We start from the raw sequence: 22,265 nt of genomic DNA on the forward strand, positions 1-22,265 counted from the left end.
GTATATTCGATACATTTAGTCTTTCACAGTGTTGAACTTTCCCTTGTTCATGCTTTTTACTTTCCATGTTCTCACTGTAATTTGTCTATGGAGATTTAATTTTATTTTCCAGCATGGTAACATCAGTATGTAGATGGCTTTAATCTATTGTGCCATCCTCAGCTCTTCCTGGTAGCACACTGAGTGCCATCCAGCTTGAGAGGTCCAAAATCCAACACTACATCATCATCAATTTATCTTGTTTGTTAATGTGGTTTTATTGTATAGCAGTTGTTTGCTATTGTCTTCTCTTGTGCAGTATGAAATCACGTCACCACTACTTCCAGCATCCTCCCATATTGCTGCTGCCTGCTTACTGTAACTCTGTGCCTTAGTTCATGATACTGTATATTCTTGGCATATACAATGTTTTTTGCTCATTCCTCCCAGAAATATCTCCACTGCTGCCCCTCACCATAATGAGGAGTGTGTGTGTGTGTGATAAGACCATATCATCCCCTCAAACAATATGCAGTGGAACTGAATTATAAAAAAAACCCCACTGTTCAGTTGCTACTTACTTTGTACCCAGAGATGCCAAGATAGGTACTGCTTGAATTCAATAATTATCTAATATTATTCCAACAAACTGTAAGACAATATTTATTTCAGTTCACTTTGATGCTTAACATGAATTTTACTGCGGGGAAAATAGTGCAATACTTCAATTTTTGAACACATCAGTGTAAAGGATGTATAAAGGATAGAAACAATAAGCCATTACACAAGTCTTGTGTCACGTATTCATTTATTTTCTGTTTAACACACAGAATAACAAGGGACCTTGGAGATCTTCTAGTCCAATCCCCTGCTCAAGCAGGAGACCCTATATACTTTCAGACAAATGGTTGCCCAATCTCTTCATAAAACCTTCAGTGTTGGAGCACCCACAATTTCTGGAGGCAAGTTATTCCACTGATTAATTGTTTTAATTGTCAGAAAATTTCTCCTTTGTTCTAGATTGCTTCTCCCCTTGATTAGTTTCCATCCATTGCTTCTTGTCCTGCCTTTAGGTGATTTGGAAAAGAGGTTGATCCCATCTTCTTTGTGGCAGCCCCTCAGATATTGGAACACTGCTATCATGTCACCCCTAGCCCTTATTTTCATTAAAATAGACATACCCAATTCCTGCAACCATTCTTTGTATGCTTTTTAATATCATGGCAACCAAAACTGGATGCAATATTCCAATTGTGGTCTTACCAAAGTATTATAAAATGATACTAATGCTTCATGTGATCTTGATTCTATCCCTCAATTAATGTAGCCCAGGACTGTATTGACAGTTGTATTTTTATCTTTCCAATAAATATAATTTCCAAAGAATCTACTGTACTGTGTTACTTGGCTGCTTATTGGATATGCCTTCATTCTTGATAATAGTAAGTCATTAGTCTACTGAATGAATTTATCTAATATATTTTGTATAACCTATACTAGTTAAACAAAGCAAACAACAAGTAAGTATGATGAGGCCTTCTTTTAAAAGTATGCAGAATACTATTGAGAAATGCCACCGATCTTATTAAGTGTTTCTACAACCCATGGAAATGTGTTTGACATTTTCACTAAGCATGGACTATCATATTTCATTCATTCCAGCTAGAATACAACATGTAACACTATCTTTGTCAGCTTTCATTAAAGATTTGTAGAACTGAGTTCTCCCATATATCTATCACATACAAATAATGGACTCAAAAAATGAACTAAGATACAACTGAAGAAATGTATTTCCCCCAAGTTATTTTTGCTACTTACGAATGTTGTCTGTGCTCTCCCTCACAATATCAGTCTTAAGGAGGTTATCTGCAAGCACAAAGGCACTTTCTTCCACAGTGTCCAGTAACATGGTGGCTGCCCGCAGCTGATCACGCGCAGGAAGGTCCCTCCATGCATTTAGAGCTTGTGGCTGCAGGAGGTTATTAACTGTTTCAACCATGGCCTGTGAAAGAGGAGAAAAATGGGTTTTTGGCAGCCCCCTTCCATTCATTAAAAAGAACATAACAAGCAACAGGACCACATTTTCCAGTGTAACAAACTACAGCTCTCAAATGTTAGTGAAGATTTAAAAATGAACAGTTACATGAGAGCAAAAGTAACATGTTCCAAATTAATCAGGATATGTTTAATAAATAAAGATAAACTATATTATTTATGACTGTGAACCAAAAAGAGTGGAAATTAATACATGTTAAATTACCCACCTTAAAATCTCTACAACATAAATTATAAACAGACAGATTTGTATATGAGCTTGCTCATATGTTAGCTTCAACAGACCTCCACTTTTACTTTCAAGTGTAACCCTCATCTTTTATAAATCAAAGCCAATGTTTAAGCTGGGATCAGTCTTTAATTAGCTAGGTGTTTTTATAGTTTAATTGTTCATCCTGGAATCAAAATATACTTTGTGTATGTTCAGCTAAAACAAATAAGAATAATAATTGGTATAGTAGCTGATGTAGTTCAATAGCATCTACTTGAAAACAACCTCTTTCTACCTAAGCAGAAAAGAAACTGCCCAAACAGCAGAAGAACAAAAGATTAGCCCCTAAATGACAAAATAATTTTGGAAAACTGCAAGAGAAGTATGACCAACTAGAATGTAGCTTGGCATGATTATAAAAAGATATTCAACTCCTGCCACATGACTGAATAATCAAGTGCCTAGAAATAAAAGGTTTCGGGAGAAACATCAGAAGTTTTTTGCAAAAATGAATGGCAAATGGAAGACAGAGTTGCTGATCAATGGTGATAGAACGAGAGAGGTTAATATTAAGAGAGGACTCTTTCAAGGAGATTCACTATGACCACTACTGTTTGTCATTGCACTGATTCCTCTGTCAACAATACTGAACAAGTCAGGTCATAGCTATGAAACATCAAAAACATCTGCCATGCTATCCCACTTCCTTTACATGGGTGATCTGAAGCTGTATGGAAAACACTATCTGAAATAAAATTGCTGCTCGATACTGTCTGTATATACAATCAAGATATTGCAAGATATTGGAGTTTGGACTTGGCAAATGTGCCGCCCTCAGCACAAACAAAGGAAAAATACTGAAATCTGAAGGAATCAGGATGCCCTATGGAAATAAAATCAAGAGTCTAGATGAAGAAGACCACTACAAATATTTGGAAAGTTAAAAAAAAATCTTGCTTCTGACATCTCTTCACTTATTGGTTGGCCCCCATATCTAGTTCTACACATATATATTTCAGAGGTAGTATTCAGCAGGTTCTGACCAGTTCTGGACAACTGGTAGCAGAAATGTTGAATAGTTCGGAGAACCGGCAAATACCACCTCTGGCTAGAAATTTTACAGTATCCTTCCCCTGCCACACCCATCAAGCCATCACCACAGAACCGGCAGTAAAAAAAAGTTGAATCCCACCACTGATCTATTTCCTTTCCAGTTTCTCTCAGAGTGCTTATGTTTATAGAGATATTATGCATTCATACCTTTAGTTGCATTTTCAAAGCAGCATTTTGTCTCTTGGAAAAGAAGAATGGGAATGGGCAAATCTTTTCTTAAACAACTAAGGGAGGTTTAATTTTAATTTAATTAATTTAATTTTAACAATCATTAAAGATCAAAACCATTTGTAAAATTTCAGTAAATTATCCTTGATATGATATTTTGCATGTGTTTTTAAAAGTGTTGCTATCTGAATATCATGGACAATAAACCTTTGTGCTCTGTGTAGTTCATAAGACAATTCTAGGAATCAGCAGTTTTCATCATGCCCGCCCCTCATCTAGTTACTTTTTAATATTAATATAATCTATTAAAAAAAGAAAAATCAGGACAAGACAGTTTGACAGGTAGTTACCCTTCACATATAACTTATAGGATACATAATCATGTGATAATTGATTTTCAGATCTAATGTAAAAAAAGCTGGTGCCAATCACTTGTGAAAATGGGAAAAATTGAAATCACCCAAACCATCCACATATTGTGGTAGCATTATCTAAAGAATAAGTTGCCACAGAAATAATCATTTCAGTTAATGGGATTTTTCTGATCAGATCTTTACTTTCAGATACATTATACTTTTCAACAAGATATTTTTATTATCCTTTTTCCTTTTTTTAATTAATGATTCCTGAGACTAGATAATTAGCTATTTTTCTAAGAGTTGTACAATTCTTCTAATAATAATAGTAGATAATAATAGTAGTAAAAATGAGCACACAAAACAATGATATATTGAATGAGAAAATGGAAAGTACCTGGACATAAGCTCTACAAGAACGTTCCCGTTTCTGAAGCTGGTTCCACAAAGATGGCAGTTATGAAAACAGAATTTTAATAAATTAGCATTAGAAGAAAACAAAATATATAAAACAATGATACAAGAGTACTTTTTTCTTAATAATATTATAGACTCTAAGCTAGGCATCTAACTACTGAACACCAGATACAATTATTAAGTTATTAAAATTATTAAGATAAAGTATAAGCATTATAGATTTCAATTCAAATCTTTCTATCCTAAAAATACCTCTTTATTTTTAAGACTGTTTAAGTTACTTAAAACTAAGCAACAAAGCAATGTTTATGATGTAATAAAACCAAGCAAAGATTTAGGACTTAGAATTTCCAGTTATGATTTTGCCATAGGCCATGTTCTCTTTTATAACTCAACAGTCTCATTCAGTCTCTTGGCAAATATAGAACTTCGCTCATCAGAATAGAATTTAAGAGAACTTGCCGTTTTTGCCAATTATCTAATTACTGTATATTTTAAAAAAACTGAATTACAATATGCTAAACTAACTTATTTTAGAGAAATTTAAGTAGAATATCTCTATGGAAATAATTTATGAAGCAATAACAAGCTTACATTTACATTCACTTATTCTCTCTCTCTCTCTCTCTTTCTCTCTCTGAATAAAACATAAACTTAAAAACAGCATAATGAGTGTTGTGGAAATTTAGAAAATCTCTTTAAGTGAATTTAGTTGAGAATATTTGAGTGATCAGAAACATAGCAACAAGAAGAGCAGAGCTTTTAAAAGTACCTATAAAATATTTATTAAAGCAGATAAATTACAATAGAACCACTACAACAATCATAGTGGTTCAAAATAATATGTTTCCACAATAACATTTGGAAAGTCCCATATTTCAAGATAGATAATTATTCCCTGATCTTGTAAAATAGTAGATCATCTGACAATAATATGGGTCTAAGAATTGGTGGCTTTTCTACAATTCATACTTTTTTAAATTAAAAAAAACCCAGTGACATGGAAATATTCTCAAAAGTGAAAGTGCTTTGCATTGCACATAATGTTTAGGAGTGCAAACATAAATAGTGTTATATTCACAGTGAGAATTAATATGGTAGTCCCATCCAGATTTGATAAGACTGCCTTCCATAGGCCATGGGTATATACAATGTTGTTTCAGAAGCATTCATTTTTTAAATGTACAAATAATTCAATGTTGACAAAAACCTTCTCAAAATATAGTTAAACTGAGTAATTTATAATTTTCTTGCTATATAGGAAAGATAAAGAAGTTGCAAAACTGCAAATTGAATATTTTCTTTCTTGAGTATACTACACAGATTTATGCAAATTCCATCTGAAATGAAAATCCTTGCCAAAGTGGTTAGCTTTTTCACTGAGAGGGATATAGAAGAAAATCCAAGAAAAAATACTATAATGAATTTATATTTATTTATTGATTAAACATATATGCATTCCCTCTTTCCACAGGTGACTCTAGGTGGCTTAAATAAAGAGTGAATAAAAAATAACAAATCTTGATTCCAAATCTGTTTTGATACATTTTTATAAGTATATAACATATCAATATATTTGAAACATTTATTATTCTATTATTGATATGATAATTGTCATTCAAAGATGATTCATAGATTTTGTTCTAACCTGTTTTTAACTAACAATTAATCCAACAGAATTAAAGAAAAAAAATTATCTCAGTGTCATTGGACTAGTAATATGGACTATTATCAGATTATTTAAACCAGGGAACAAAGGTGGACTGAAGACATCTTTGCTTTCAATGGAGCCAATGACCATGGCAGAATGAGGAAGTGATAAATGGATTGACGCCTCAAAATTGTCCTCCGATAAAGAAGAGAACTTGGATCACAAGGGCTTCTTGTAGATGCTTCCCATGGTGAGACTGTAACATAGTCTCACCGTGGGAGACATCTCTCTGGAGAGGCAGTAAGAAGTTTTACCCAAGCTGCAATTTGAAGTCTTCAAAAGGAGACTGGTTCATACACTTCCTTTCTTAATCACTTCTGGAAATAGCTTGTAAATTGCTTTTTGGATACTAACAACCTTCAAAAAGACATATTTTAAACACTGAATGATTTTCTTTCAATCCTTAGCAAAAGAAATTTCATGTAAATTTAAAAACTTAAAGAAAATGTTTTATTTGGAAATAAGTAATAATGGGATGATCCCTTTATCCATATTTTGGATAGTTATAAATGGACTAAAGGGCCAGATTGACTGGAAATAAGATTTTGGAACTAATTATAAGAATCCATATAATCCTGTGGTTTGTTCAAAATCCTATTAAAGTATATGAAGAGAATGAGTCTTAAGTGTATGAAATCTTTTCATGGGAAAATGTTGTGGATTAGAGAAACCCGAAAGGCTGGTTACTAGAGGCAACAAGAAAAAAACTAAAGATTATAATACAGAATGGAGAAAACTATTTTAATTTTGGAAGCATTCAAGGATATTTAGCAACAATGACCTCAGAAATTTCTCTTAAGATTGTCTCCTATTATAAAAACAGATTTAAGAAGAGGAGATAGAATAGAAATCCTAAGAATCAGGCTGTTTTGGATATGGATTTAAAAAGACAGGTTACAATAATATTTGCCAAGGTGTTACAGATGACTTAGAAATTAAACAAGCAGATGTTTTAATAACTAAAAAAAGTCACATAAATATCCAAAGTAAAGTGACTTTAGACATATTAATTTCTATTAAGAACTGTGACTTGGACAATTTTCTTATTTTGGCCTTACAAAAGATGAGGGTTTGTTGTTGTTGCTGTTGCATGTTTAGAGAAAATGATAAGCTCTAGTATTCAAAATGAAGAAAAGTGTTAAACTTGGGAAGGAGTTTCTGAGAGATGATGAAGAAAACAATTAATTTGTATGATATGATTTGAAAGGATTAAAGACCAAAATTTTCAATAAATTGCTTTTGGTAACAATGGATTTTTTCTTGATTAAGTTTGAATTGATGAAGTTTTAAAAATTTGTTTACAGATATGAGATAATATTTGAGAAAAAGTTTTTTGTTGCACTTTTAGAGAAAATGATATACTTTCTCTGAAAGTGCAATGATAAGCTATTGTTTAAAAGAAAGAATATGAAATTGCATGTGTGTGTTTTAATGGATATTTGATGATTAAATGATGAGGCTTTTTATCTGCTAATAGATAAAAATAAGTTATTGATTTGTCTTGATGAAATGGAAAATTATTTCTTTATATATCTTTTTTTCTTTAAATTTTTACCTTTCCCCCCTTTTTTCCTCTACACTTTTTATTATATATTTTTTTTGGTTTGTAAATACAAAATATATACTTGGTACCCTAAACATCATTATGATATGATTAAAAACAAAATGTTTTCTGAGAAACATGAATGTTCCATGTTTATACAGTGAGATTCTGAAAGAAATGGGATTGAAAGAGAGGATAATTTGATATGCTGAGACCTAAAACTAATAGACAAAATTATACAAAATCCTGAAATCATGTGTGAACTAGTCAAAACTAACAATGTTTCAGCTACAGCTTTGCCGACATTTTCTGTGCTGTGTGATTCTTGGAAATAAGAGGAAGAGAGAAAGAGGGAGGAACAAGCATAATAGTGATTTGGGGAACACAAAGAGAAGAAAATGTAAACAATTGTATGCCCTGGAGGGAACTTATCTTAGCAGGTGATGGTAGTAGCACAGAAGTTTCTTTATTTGCATTCTTTTCATTTAAAACTAATTGCTTTGCCACTATTCGCCACCATACAATTGCAAAATAGTATCCCAGTGGATTGTAATTTCCCTTTAATAGTTTCTGAAAGGCCTCTACATCTGTGCCATAGGGTTATCTCAGTCCTTTCCTGTGTCTGAAGAAGGGAGTGCTGAGACTGAAATAGTGAAACAGAATGCCTACTAAACTTATTCAAATTAACAAATTGTACTAAAATGTTATTCTTAAGCTGATATATTCATTCTTGTTTTGTCTTAAAGCAGGAATAGGAAATCTGAGACCCCAGGGTGACCACGTGTGGACTTCAAGACTCTCTATTCTGCACTTCCCAAAGGATTACACACAGGGGTGGGATTCTACCAGATCGCACCTATTCACTAGAACCGGTTGTTAATATTCTAAGCAACTTGTAGTTGATGATAAGATTTAAAGGAGAGAGAGATAGCTTTATTTTCTGGAGCTCAAAAATAGGTAAAAATGGAGAAAGTACTGAAGAAGTAAACAACAGTTTTAATCGGGTGGGATTCTACCAGATCGCACCTATTCACTAGAACCGGTTGTTAATATTCTAAGCAGTTCAGAGAACAGGTTGTTAGAAGAAATTATTGGCCTAATCCTGTAAGGAAGGCAGGAAGGAAACATTCTGGTGTTGCTTACAGAAACTGCCTCTCTGTTAACCCTTCTTGGCAGGATTAGACTTCCTGTCGCAGGAACATCTCTGAAGTTTTTTTCCTCTCCTTTGCTGGTACTTTGCTTGTGTGGCGTGACCATTCAAAGTTACAGTGGCACTGAAAAAAGTGACTTGTGACCATTTTTCACACTTGGATGGTTTGGCGAGGAGATGTGTGCCTCAATGTGAGTGATATTGAGTTGGCCACATCCAGCCAATAACATGACCACCAAGCCATGTCCACCCAGTCACATGACCACCAAGCCATGCCCACCACTTAAGCCACGCCCACAGAACCGGTTGTTAAAAAATTTGAATCCCACCCGATTACACAGCTTCTGGAACAAACTGCCTTTTCTTCCCCACATGATCGGTCCAAGTAACATCAACAGCAATAGTTTGTTTAAGTTCAGTGAATAATATGAAACATTGCCTTCTAGAATGGGGGTCTTTTACTTATCAGCTAGCAGATGGGAAGAGGGAGTCACATTACTGTATCTTTCAGTGAATTATACTTCCATATTGAACAATATCATTCTTGCACTAACCAGCAAGATCATCAAGAGTCTCACTGAGGTGAGGAAGATAATGATAATTTGAGAAGATAATTAGTATGCTTTGCTAATGGAGGATGTGAAGCTTTATTCTAACATCCTAGATCAAGAGCCTTCAAACTTGGCAACTTTAAGACTTGCACATTCAACTCCCAGAATTCCTCAGGCAGCCATGGAAGCCTAAAAGTCTTAAAGTTGCCAGATTTGGAGACCCCTGCTCTAGATTAAAATGATTCTAATATGGATCCTATGGCTGCAATCAGAACTGAACTGGAACTGCCACTTGAGTTGCATTGTTACTCCATTTCTTCCTTCTCCTAACTTTTTAAATTTTTGCCTCCCTTGGCCATGAATATGTATGGAGAGAACTTTCCAAAGACATAAGAAAGAGTTTGGTAGCACCTTTTCAGACTACTATTAAAAGATGTATCCTTTAATGAGCTACAGACATGTATTCCAGGTAAATGCATACAGACAAATAAAATTTTACTGTTATTAAATACAATTCAGGTATATTGTAAAATGTAAAATAATACTAGGTATGGTGGCACCTCTTTTTTTTTTTTTTTTAAGAACAATCTGGTCCCAATGGGATGCCTGAACTCTGTGAAGTCAGTAAATCTGAAAGTCCAGTATGTCAGTATTTACTCCCAAGGAAACTAATTGACATTTTGGTCACTTAGCAACTTCAGGCATAACTGAAGAGGAATATTATCTCTTAATAACCAAATGCAATTAATTATTTCACACAATTAGAATAGTTATAAAAATTAGCACTTGAACCACTATTTCAAGAAGGACCTAATTAAATAACAGAATTAAATACCAGAATGCTAACTGGGAAATTATGCTACTGCTACCCTACATTATACAATAGCAAGTAAAATTGTCAGGAGGCAAAAGGCTTCCTTACAACCTTTCCTCCTCACATGCCTCCTCATTTACATGTATTAGTCCTTGGACACCATGGCGAGAAACAAGAAGAGGATTACAGCAAAAGCTCTGAATGGCCTGAAAGGTTAATTATTTTTGAATTAATTATTTTGTTCTAATTGTATTCAGGCTATTCAAATGGGGACTGTAGACAAGAATGCTTTTTATCTGTTTTATTTAATTATTTGCCACTTGAGAGTTCTTGTAGATCACATTGAAAGAAGCTGATCTTCAGGATGGTTCCTAACCATGATCATGCAAAATGACTAAATGTGTATATCATGACATCACAAAGAAAACTCTGCCATATTGTCAAATATTGTTAACATTTGATTAATATTGGGCAGAAGTCAGAATATCAAGTCTTCTAGATAGCACCTCTTTTTTTTCTGTAATCAGTACAAGAAGGCGATGTTGGTCTACAGATCAACCTTGGACCTGAGTACCTAAGGAAACATAAAGTCCTAGAAGTGGAAAGAACTAGATAGGTGTTAGGATTCCGGCATTTAAAGCATGAGTCTCGAGTCAAACTTCCAAAATTTCAAAAGGATTTATTGGGAGTTAAAAGGTGCGGCGTTGCCTGGGTGTAGCTGACTCTGAGACACACCATTCACTGTCACCCTTGACCCAGATTTCCCCCCACCCCCTGGGTGTATCATAATTCATATTCTCCAATGGGATCCATCCATATCCAAGAGTCATCAATCATTCTCTCCAGTTAGAATTTTATGCGGCAGAAACTTCGGTCACCTAGTTACTATCTTGAAAGCATTTATGGAATGCAGTTTCAGTTTGCAAGCTGTCGCAATGCTCCCCCCTCCCTTTCTGTTGGCAACTCTAAAAGACCATAGAATTATTTTATGAGTTGACAATAGGCAATTGGGACCAATCATGTTGTTCAGTGAGGGGAACCAAATTAAAACATCCCAGCTGAACAGTTGGTTCAATTCTGCTTGAGCTTAAAGGAAACCCTGCATTGGGGTAATTAATTCCACTGTTGAACTGCTCTTACACTGCTTGCCATTTTTAATCCCAATATTTTCAACAATTAATTATAATATGTTATTTTAGATATTGTACAACTGTCAGGGTTCCGATGGATGCCCTAATTAATTCATGAGTCTCCAGCGAAGTTTCAAAAGAAATCCAATTATTCATTAGGAGGAACATGCCCAAGTGCAGTTCTCTCTGCCCCACATAATTTACTGCCCACCTATGACACTGTTTCCCCCCTCCTCCCAGGGTGCGTCATAAATCACATTCTCCAATGGAACACTTTTGCGGGCTGTAGAAAACACGCCTCTCCGGCTTGCTCTAGTAACCTGGGATAGAATCTGGAGAAAGGTATGCATGGAATGTGCTTCTGGTCATAGCAACCAAGCTTCCCCCCCTCCTGCCTATGGCAACTCAAGAGCAGTCCAGGAATGCTTTACGAGTTGACAACATTTTGATTATGTTGGACTGAAAAATCTCTGGGCAGTGCTACTGCCAGCTGTACTTGATTCCTGTACAAAGTAGATAAACGATTGAATGTTTCTCCATGTAAATGAACAAAATTTTCCCCAATGCAGTAATGAAATTCTAACCTAGTCTTTTCTATAATATGCTAGTCTGTTATGTCTATCCCAGTTTTGCATAGGAAGCAGTGATTTCACTTTTCCACTTCAACATGAATCTAATAAAGAAATACTTATTACTGGAGTTATCAAATGGATATCTGGGGCATACTACACTTTTTATTCAATCAGTCTCACAATAACATAGCTATAGATTCAGTTATAAACACAGATACATGAAGAGGAAGAAAGCGGGGTAATGGTCTTCAAAACTGACAATGAAAACAAGTTTGGAAAAAGGGGAGGAAGATTATTAGAAATCCAGAAAGCAGGCAAGCACATCATTTTGCACTTTGGGTCCTGGGACTAGTTCCCCCACCCCACCCCTCTTTTCCCATAAATGCAAAGAGCAGGAGAAAATGACAGCAGGGAAGAAAGGCAAACGGTAAGAATTAATAAGTTTCCAGAGCTCTTCCATGGTGTTTACACTGCCACTGAAGTTTAGTGTTCTCCAATCTCCCAAATGCTTTGGGTCTCAAATTCCATTAGTTTCAACCAGAAAAATGTCATCTACAGCAGGGGTCTCCAACTTTGGCCGCTTTAAGACTTGTGGACTTCAACTCCCAGAATTACTTAGTCAGCAAAGCTGATGTACAGTATATTCAGAACCTCATTACATAGAACTAGGAACTCAGACAGCAAATTTTGTTTGCAATCCTCTTCCTTTTCCTCACATGGTAATTATTGGGAAGTGTTCTTGGGACAGAAGGAAAGTGAGGGTGGGGTGTGCGTGCGGGGGATTTGTAGAAGCAAAACTGACTAAATAAAGAAGTTAAAAAAAACTTCAGTACCATTCTTTAGTGCTGTAAAAACTGGAGTTTCCTCAATATGATGTAAATATTCAAACTATTTTTACAGCATAGGTTATCCTGATATTACGTTTCTGTTTCTGTCATTCACAAAAGTTAAAGTTAGCTAAGAAATCCATAGGATTGTCTACCAATAGAATACACGTAGCTCAGGGTTGAATGGTAGAGTTCTTGGTGGTCTTTGAGTTTGATTGTTTGCTTGCAGTTTTTTTTGTTACTCGATCAGTTTACATCTCCAGTGCTCATTGAATAGAATTATTTTTATACTGTAATGTCATATGTAGAAATAGCTATGCTAGGAGAAACTAATGCATAGTTTTAGAATCTAGTAAAATGATATATGGCCTACTGAAGAAAAGACATACCACCCAATAAATGGTTAATTGTAGAATGGGTACCATACGCTAAATAACTAAATGTAGAATGGGTAGAAATTGAAAATTACTATTCTACTGATAATCTATCCTGTGCCTGCTAGTTAAAAACTGGGTAAAGGGAAACTAAAACTCTATTTTAATTTGAACTTGGGAAAGGGGAATTGAAACTGGAGAATTTGGGGGGGGATTAATACATTTTACTACTTATGTGTATCCTTCTATTCATTCCTACAATCCATAGAAACTAAAGTTCAAAAAAATATTTTACACAATTCCCCTATCTTGATATTTTCTGAAACCACAGCTATATAAATAGAGAGCAACTGATTTCACAAAAAAGCAAAGAGCTCTATTCAAAAGGGTCACAATGTCCCATCCCCAGAGTTGAATTCTCGTGGCTAAATGCACGAGCTACAATCATGAATTTAGAAGATGCTATCTCTTACCTTGTTTAAGCTTCGTGCTGCACTGTCTTTTCCACCAGGTGTCAGGTTTCGAAGCTGCACATCCAATAATCCCACCAACTGGTCCATGGCACGAACTGAATAAGTGATATCCCCTGCATGCAAGTGGCTTTTTGTTTGTTCAGCAAGTTCTCTAGCAACATTGGCAGCTGTCTCTCCTGATTTCAACTATGGTTGGAAAAAAAAGTGAAAACATTATAAGGTTTTTTTATGGGCTAGACTAAAAATAAATAAATAAAGGGAACACAAAAATAAGACATCCTAGATCTGAATGAATGAAATATTCTTATTAAATACAGTACTTTGTTCATTACATAGTTGAATGTGCTGACAACAAAATCACACAAAAATTAGCAATGGAAATCAAATTTAGCAACCCATGGAGGTCTCGATTTGGAGTTACACTCAAAATTAAAGTGGAAAAAAACACTACAGGGTGATCCAATTTTGATGTAATATCCTTAAAACAAGTCAAAATGAGGCTCAGTAATGTGTGTGGCCGCCACGTGCCTGTATGACCTCCGTACAATGTCTGGGCATGCCCCTGATGAGGTGGCGGATGGTCTCCTGAGGGATCTCCTCCCACACCTGGACTAAAGCATCCCCCAATTCCTGGACAGTCTGTGGTGCAACGTGGTGTTGGTGGATGGAGCGAGACATGATGTCCCAGATGTCCTCAACTGGATTCAGGTCTGGGGAACGGGCGGGCCAGTCCATAGCATCAATGCCTTTGTCTTGCAGGAACTGCTGACACACTCCAGCCACATGAGGTCTAGCATCGCCTTGCATTAGGAGGAACCCAGGGCCAACCGCACCAGCATATGGTCACACAAGGGGTCTGAGGATCTCATCTCGGTACCTAATGGCAGTCAGGCTACCTCTGGTGAGCACATGGAGGGCTGTGCGGCCCCCTAAAGAAATGCCACCCCAGACCATTACTGACCCACTGCCAAACCAGTCATACTGGAGGATGTTGCAGGCAGCAGAATGTTGTCCACGGCATCTCCAGACCCTGTCACGTCTGTCACATGTGCTCAGTGTGAACCTGCTTTCATCTGTGAAGAGCACAGGGCACCAGTATTGAATTTGCCAATCTTGGTGTTCTCTGGCACATGCCAAATGTCCTGCATGGTGTTGGGTTGTAAGCACAACCCCCACCTTTAGACGTCGGGCTCTCATACCACCCTCATGGAGTCTGTTTCTGACCGTTTGAGCAGCCACATGCACATTTGTGGCCCCCTGGAGGTCATTTTGCAGGGCACTGGCAGGGCTCCTCCTGTCCCTCCTTGCACAAAGGCATAGGTAGCGGTCCTGATGCTGGGTTGTTGCCCTCCTACGGCCTCCTCCATGTCTCCTGATGTACTGGCCTGTTTCCTGGTAGTGCCTCCATGCTCTGGACACTACGCTGAAAGACACAGTAAACCTTCTTGCCACAGCTCGCATTGATGTTCCATCCTGGATGAGCTGCACTACCTGAGTCACTTGTGTGGGTTGTAGACTCCGTCTCATGCTACCACTAGAGTGAAATCACCGCCAGCATTCAAAAGTGACCAAACCATCAGCCAGAAAGCATAGGAAATGAGAAGCGGTCTGTGGTCACCACCTGCAGAACCACTCCTTTATTGGGGATGTCTTGCTAACTGCCTATGCTTTCCACCTGTTGTCTATTCCATTTGCACAACAGCATGTGAAATTGATTGTCAATCAATGTTGCTACCTAAATGGACAGTTTGATTTCACAAAAGTGTGATTGACTTGGAGTTACATTGTGTTGTTTAAGCGTTCCCTTTATTTTTTTGACCAGTGTATGTTTCATGATGAGGGAACATAAAAAGCAGCCCAGCCGATATCGGCAATAACAATATAGCATTTTTGAGGTTTTGAAAGGGCTTGAAGCATTTGCTAGGCCAGTATAATTCTTAAAACAAATGACTTAACTAAGTCATTGGAGTTCTGGAATTCTGTGTGAAATGTTCTTTGAATAGAATTCACGTCAAACATAAATGATTTAAATATTAATAAAATCTACAGGAGTTCCCTAAAATGGCGGACATTCCCTAAAATGTCAGAGCTGCAAGGGATACCATAAGCATATTAGTAAAATAAGCATATTCTGAAGTTTCTGTACTTAGATAGATTCTGAAATCACAGCAGACATCAGATTCTTTGTCAGTTCTTAAACATCAAATTGTTTTCCACAACATCTTCCCACGAGTCAGGAAAAGCATCAGAAGATACAATTTCTCTCTCAAAAAAATGCTCAGATGTCACATTTGGAGGACAGGTGCTTCCCACCCTATAGATTTGTGGCATTCACCCATTTCAGTAGGTTCTTTGTGTATGTCCTTTTTCACAAGGAGGACATCTTGATCTCTTTAGCTTGTGTTGGTACAGCTTGTTTTAATCACAGGAAAGAGCTTTCTTATTTGTGTTGAATTTTTTGAGCCAACATAATAAATAATACAAATTTTAATTATTAAAACAACAATTATATTTCTTTTCATGTAATTAATGAGTCATGCACCTGAAAAAGTTGACTAATCCATATAAACTAAAAGAGAAAGAAGGAAGTAGTAGTATGGGCTGTAGGCTTATCTTTTCAGAGGTTCTACCAGTATACAAGGAACAAAAAGGGAAAGGTCAGCGTGTAGCGGAGTTTAATGTGTGGCTAAAGGAATGGTGTAAAAGGGAAGGCTTTGGTTTTATTTGTCATGATGTCTGCAGCTGGTCCAATGAAAAACTGTACAAAAGAGATGGTTTGCATCCACCAAAGAAAGGGACTGAGTTACTTGGCATTAAATTCACAGATTTTCTGGATAAACGTTTAAACTGAACAGTGGGGACAGAGAATTAATGGATACAGAACATTTCTGCCACCAGCAACCTAAAATTAACAAGGATACCAGTGCATGTAAAATAGATGTTTGTGCAGGTAAGATTATCAACCTTGATGCCAACCAAAACCAAGCATTTAATAGTGAGTGCCATACCATGTGCACTAATCAGACAGGTGGCAAGAAAATAAGGGCAGGCAGGCACAACACAGGATATGTAGACAAATAAACACAGCATCAGTCATAAAGATCTCAAGTGCCTATATACAAATGCACAAAGTCTGGGGAACAAACAGGGTGAATTTGAACTACAAATACATGAAGGTAGATATGATATAGTTGGAATAACAGAAACTTGGTGGGATGAAACCCATGATTGGAACATACTGGTAGAAGGATACAAACATACAGACCCCATAAAAGAGGAGGTGGAGTTGCACTGGAGTTGCACTGTATGTAAAGGACCACTATATTGCTACAGAAATGCATGAAAGCAAAGATGAAAACCTCCTAGAATGCATATGGGTCAATATAAAAGAAAAAAAAGGATGACATGGCCATAGGTGTATATTATAGGCCACCCAATCAAGCAGAAAAATATATGTCCTTTTTGCCAACCAACTAACAAACATATGTAGGAAACACACAACAATAGTAATGGGAGACTTCAATCATCCTGATATCAATTGGAAAACTAATTCTGCACCAAGTGAGAAATCAAATAAGTTCCTAACCAACCTAGCTCACAACTTTGTTGTCCAAAAGGTAGAGGATGGAACTAGAGGGACAGCCATACTGGCCTAAATTCTTACAAACAGAGAAGAAGTGATAGAGGGAGCTGAAACTGCAAGAACCTTGGGTGAGAGTGACCATGTCATACTAGAATTCAACATAACACAAACACAAGCAATAGAACATAATGACACCAGAGTCTTGGATTTTAAAAGAGCTGATTTTAATGAACTCAGAGAGAACTTGGGAAAGATTCCATGGATGAAAATCCTAAAGGGGAAAACAACTCAAGAATCTTGGGAAACTCTGAAAAGTACAATCATAGAAGCCCAGACCAGCACAATACCACTGAGAAAGAAAAACAAGAAATCCAAGAAGAAACCAGCATGGCTGCACAAAGATCTCTCTGGCAAATTGAAAGAAAAAAAGGTCAAGTATAAAAAATGGAAAGAAGGACATACAACTAAGGCAGAATATCAACAGATAGCCAGAATCTGCAAAGACGAAATCAGGAAAGCAAAAGCTCAGAACAAACAAAGACTTGCAACAAAAGTCAAAGATAATAAAAAAAGTTTCTTCCAACATATAAATAACAAGAAAAAAATCAAGGAAACAGTCGGTCCACTAAAGAGAGAATACGGGAAGGAAGTAACAGGCAACAGAGAGAAAGCAGAACTGCTTAACTCATTCTTTGCAACTGTCTTCATGCAAAAAGAAACTATAGCTCAACCCGCCCAAAGCATAACTGTAAAAGACAGACCAGAAATAAAAGTTAAAATAAGCAAAAAAAAATAGTAAGAGAACACCTGTCTGATCTTGATGAACACAAATCACCAGGGCCTGATGGATTATATCCCAGAGTTTTAAAGGCGCTGGCAGAGGTCATCTCAGAACCACTGCACCATATCTTTCAGAAATCCTGGAGCACCAGGGAACTACCAGAGGACTGGAAAAGAGCTGATGTGGTTCCCATCTTCAAAAAAGGGAAAAAAACAGACCCAGGAAACTATAGGCCAATCAGCCTAACATCAATACCCGGGAAGATACTAGAAAAGATAATGAACTTCCGGTTTGTCGGCTTCGCTAGCGGCAGGGATTCGCGATACTGCGTGATCCCTGCGGCGCTAGCCGTTTTGGTGCCTCCGATCCGGACGGGTTTGGAGGCTAAGGCTGCCCTGCAGGGGTGGCTGAAGATAGGGGGGATCCGGAGAGGGGTTTGGGGGTGTTGCAGACCCCCTCCCCAGGCGGCAAAACCCCCTTTTCTCAAGACGGTGCAGCGGCGGTCTGTAATGGCCGCCACAAAGAAGCCGGCAGCTGGGTAAGAATGTGCAGGAGGAAGAGGAGAAAGTTTTTGAAGTGAAAGTTTTTCTTGGCTGACCCAGGACTTTAAGACACATTTAACATCCTGAAAACTATGGTTGAATGATACTTTCCAGAAGAGAATTATAAGCGGCAATTTTGAGGTGTTGAAAGGAAAGTTTACTCTCCTTCCCTATGGAATCAACAAATGGATATTGAGAAACCTGTCAACTTGCTTTTTGTGATAAGTGGGAAGGGAGAGGACAAATATATATATATATATATATATATATATATATATATATATATATATATATATATATATATATATATATATATATATATATATATATATGTTTTCTTAAGTTTTATGCGGTACTTACATGTATGGTGTTCGGCTTGGTTGGGTATTTTCCCACGTCATTGTAGTTCTTTTAAAGTTGTAGCAACGTTTCAGCAGAATCTCATCTGCCATCATCAGGCTTCTGTATTGTGTCCGTCTGTGGGTCAGACTTTTACAGTGGTTTCAGATTTAAATTTGGGGCAGCCTATTGCTGTGCCAGAATGGTTTTTTCTTCATCCTGATTGGTTGGGAGTCTTGGTCTGTGTTTATTGGTCTTGGAGTTTGCTGTGTTCTGCTTGATGGGTGTTTCTGATATCTTCTGTCTGTTTTTTGGCTCTTTTTGTATCTTGATTGGCTGGCAGCATTGTGTTACTTTAATGGAGGTCTTTAGTGCAGCTTGGCTTCGGGTAAATGGACGGCTATCATTAGTTAGGAAGCTGGGTTTCATCTGGGTGCCTGGTTGGGGTGTGTTTGAGCTGGAGGTATCAGGGGGGATCTGTTTGTGCCCAGGTGTTTGCCTGGCTTGTGGTGTGGAGATTTTTTTGTTTGTGAGTGCAGGTTTCCAAATGATTGACAGCCTGGTGGAATCATCTCTTCTGTTCATGCTTTCTGGTCTTTTTCAATCTCTATGGCTTCTCTGATGACTCTGTGGCTAGGGTTTTCCATAGTGGCCAGGGTTTTGGTGCCATTGAAGTTGATGCTATGACCTGTAGCTTCCATGTGTTGGACTAGTGAGGAAGTGTGTTCCAGCTTTTTGACTGCATTTTTGTGTTCATCCAGGCGGGTACTTATTCTTCTATTGGTCTGTCCAATGTATGTGGCCGGGCATGATGCACAGGGGACTTCGTATACGCCTTGGTTTTCCAGGTCAATTTTATCTTTGGGGTTGCTAAGGATGGCTGCTATTTTTCTGTCTGTTTGAAGGCAGTCCTGATGTGATGTCTGTGTAGTACCTTACTAATTTTGTCTGTAGTACCTCTTATGTAGGGCAGGACAGCTGTTCCATAGGTCTGTTCATCTTCTGGGTCTCTATTATGTTTCAGTGTGTTTTTGTGGATCAAGCTGGTGATTTTGCTTTTGTGGAAGCCGTTGGCTGTCAGTACTTTAGTCAGGGTGCATAGTTCAGCCTTAATGTGTGTCTTGTCTGCCAGGCGTTTGGTTCTGGTAATTAGTGTTTTAGCCACGGAGTTTATCTGTGCTGGGTGGTGGTGGGATTGGGCGTTGAGGTAGCGGTTGGTGTGGGTTTTCTTCTGGTATATGGTGTGTCCTAGTGTGCCATTTGTTTTTTTGTAGATTAGTACATCTAGGAATGGTAGTTGTTTGTTTGTTTCTGTTTCCATGGTGAACTTGATTTTGGGGTGTGCGCTGTTTAGGTGTGTTAGGAAATTGTTTAGGTTTTCTTGTCCATGGGGCCAAATCACGAATGTGTCATCGATGTATCTTAACCATAGTTTGGGTTTGAGGATGGCATTGGCCAGGGCTCTGGATTCGAATTCTTCCATGAACAGGTTAGCAATGACAGGTGACAGTGGTGATCCCATGGGGCTCCTTCTATTTGTTTGTATCTTTGTCCTTTGTATATGAAATATGTGTTGGTTAAGCAGTGTTCTGTTAGTTCCATGAGGTGTTTGGCTGGTTGGTATTTATTTTTGATGATTTCAAGTGTCTCTTTTATCGGGACTTGAGTGAATAGGAAACCACGTCAAAACTTACAAGCAGATCTTCTTGCTCCACGTGTAGATCTTTGATCATTTCCAAGAAGTGGTATGAGTTTTGTACATGTGAAGCTGCTGTTTCAGCATGGGGCTGTAGCTGCTTTGCTAGGTATTTGGCTAGGTTTTTGTAGTGGTGCTCCTCTGGAGCTGACTATGGGTCTGAGAGGTATGCCTTCTTTGTGTATTTTGGGAGGCCGTATAGTTTGGGGCATCTGGAAGATTTCTCTCTGGGTATAATCGTGTGTTGGATCTCTTTGCTTATGTGGCTGGTTATAATTTTCTTCTTGGTTAATTTTTCCAGATATGTGGTTGGGTCTGTGTTTATGGGTTTGTATGTGGAGTCTTGGAGTAGGTCTGTCAATTTTGTTTCGTAGTCTTTTCTGTCCATTACTACAGTGGCATTTCCTTTGTCTGCTGGGAGGATGATTATGCTGCTATCTCTTTTCAGGGTTTGTAGTGCTTTAATTTCATTTTTCTGTAAGTTGCTTTTGGGTGGCTTGCTTGTGCATAGGATATTGGTAACTTGGTGTCTTATTTTATCAGCTTCATCTGTATTTAATTTAGTTAGGCTGGATTCTACTGCACATATGATGGATTCTGTGGGGATTTTTTGGGGTGCTATAGCATAATTGAATCCTTTGGTTAGAACATCTGTTTCTGTTTTGGTGAGTTCTCTGTTGGAAACATTGTGCACTAATTGTTTCAGGTGTTGTTGTGAGTTGTTGGGGGTTTTCTTGTCATGTTCTAATTTCTTTAATTTTTTTCAATAATTTTTCCTGTTTGTAAATACCTTCAGAATCAGCTCTCCAAGTTGTAAGTTGTTTTATCTTGTCCCAAAGTAGAGGGTGGATTTTGCTGCTCAGTTCCAGGTGCAGTGCTAGCAAATCTTTGTTTAACTGATCTAATCGGAATCTCTTACTGTGGAGTTCGTTCCGTAGTAAAGCCATTTCAGTTCTTTTCAGGATACGTTTAGTGGCTGCTGTGCTTTGATGAAATGTTAATTTGAAGCAGGTTGGTGTAGTATTGTTGTCTCTGCAGCTGCGTAGGAATTGGAGGTCACATAGTATTCCTGCTCTTTTAATTTCCAGTTTCTCTTAGGTTTTGATCTGGCTGTTTATTTCCTCCCGTAGAGGTTTGATATTTGTTTTCTTAAGTTTTCAGGGTACTTACATGTATGGTGTTCGGCTTGGTTCGGGTATTTTCCCACGTCATTGTAGTTCTTTTAAAGTTTATGTATATATAGTTATGTATATAAAGTTTATATATATATAAAGATCTTGTTGGAGGAGATGCCTTAAGGATTTGAAGACTGAAATTTATTGCAATAAGGCTTTAAAATACAGATTGGGTTTTTTTTTTCTTTTTTAATTGATATTACCCCGGGAAGAGAACGTGAGAACTTTGTTTTTGGCTTGGACTGATTGATGACTTTGGGACTTTGGGACTGTTCTAACTCTTGAAACATCTTGGTTGTTTTAAGAAGAAAGAGGAAAAAAAGAAAAGAAAAGATTTACAATGGCTTTATCTGTTGATGAACTGAGAAAAGAATATGAAAAAATAAAAAAGAAGGCAAAGATGCTGTGAAAGAAGCTTTTCTCTTTTTAGAAATGGCGCTTGCTATCTATCAACAAACACAACAACAGATGGAGGTAGCAGAAGAAGAAGAAGAAGAAGAAGAAGAAGAAGATGCCATCTTTAATGAATCTCAAAATTTAATTAAGAAAGAAAGGAGAAAGAGAGGAAGGAAAATGAAGGACTTAAGACTTAAAAAAACACCCAAGAAAGAGAAAAATAAGATGCAAAATCAATATAATGTTAGAAAACAAAAGAAAAAAGGAATACAACAGAGAAGGGAAGCTAACAAGGCAGAGGCTAGG

The 22,265-nt window shown here is 37.2% G+C and overlaps 1 protein-coding gene and 1 long non-coding RNA gene across 29 annotated transcripts in view; one reads left to right on the forward strand and one right to left on the reverse strand.

The window, feature by feature from the left end:
* The window catches only part of LOC148132379 (uncharacterized), a 531,004-nt gene that overhangs the window by 348,703 nt on the left and 160,036 nt on the right, over nucleotides 1-22,265 (forward strand). The window lies entirely within an intron of this gene.
* The window catches only part of ADGRL3 (adhesion G protein-coupled receptor L3), a 573,686-nt gene that overhangs the window by 179,213 nt on the left and 372,208 nt on the right, over nucleotides 1-22,265 (reverse strand). For all 28 annotated transcript variants that reach the window (XM_087957273.1, XM_087957271.1, XM_087957269.1 and 25 more), the window contains 3 exons: nucleotides 13,448-13,633; nucleotides 4,283-4,321; nucleotides 1,801-1,984 (listed from right to left, as the gene is read on the reverse strand). In XM_087957273.1, the coding sequence (XP_087813399.1) occupies nucleotides 1,801-1,984; nucleotides 4,283-4,321; nucleotides 13,448-13,633 (409 nt within the window). The remainder of the gene's footprint in view (nucleotides 1-1,800; nucleotides 1,985-4,282; nucleotides 4,322-13,447; nucleotides 13,634-22,265) is intronic.

This window comes from Notechis scutatus, chromosome 2 (genome assembly GCF_049901735.1).
Source record: "Notechis scutatus isolate UNSWTSFEM ecotype Mainland chromosome 2, rNotScu1.2, whole genome shotgun sequence".
NCBI classification, from domain to species: Eukaryota; Metazoa; Chordata; class Lepidosauria; order Squamata; family Elapidae; genus Notechis; species Notechis scutatus.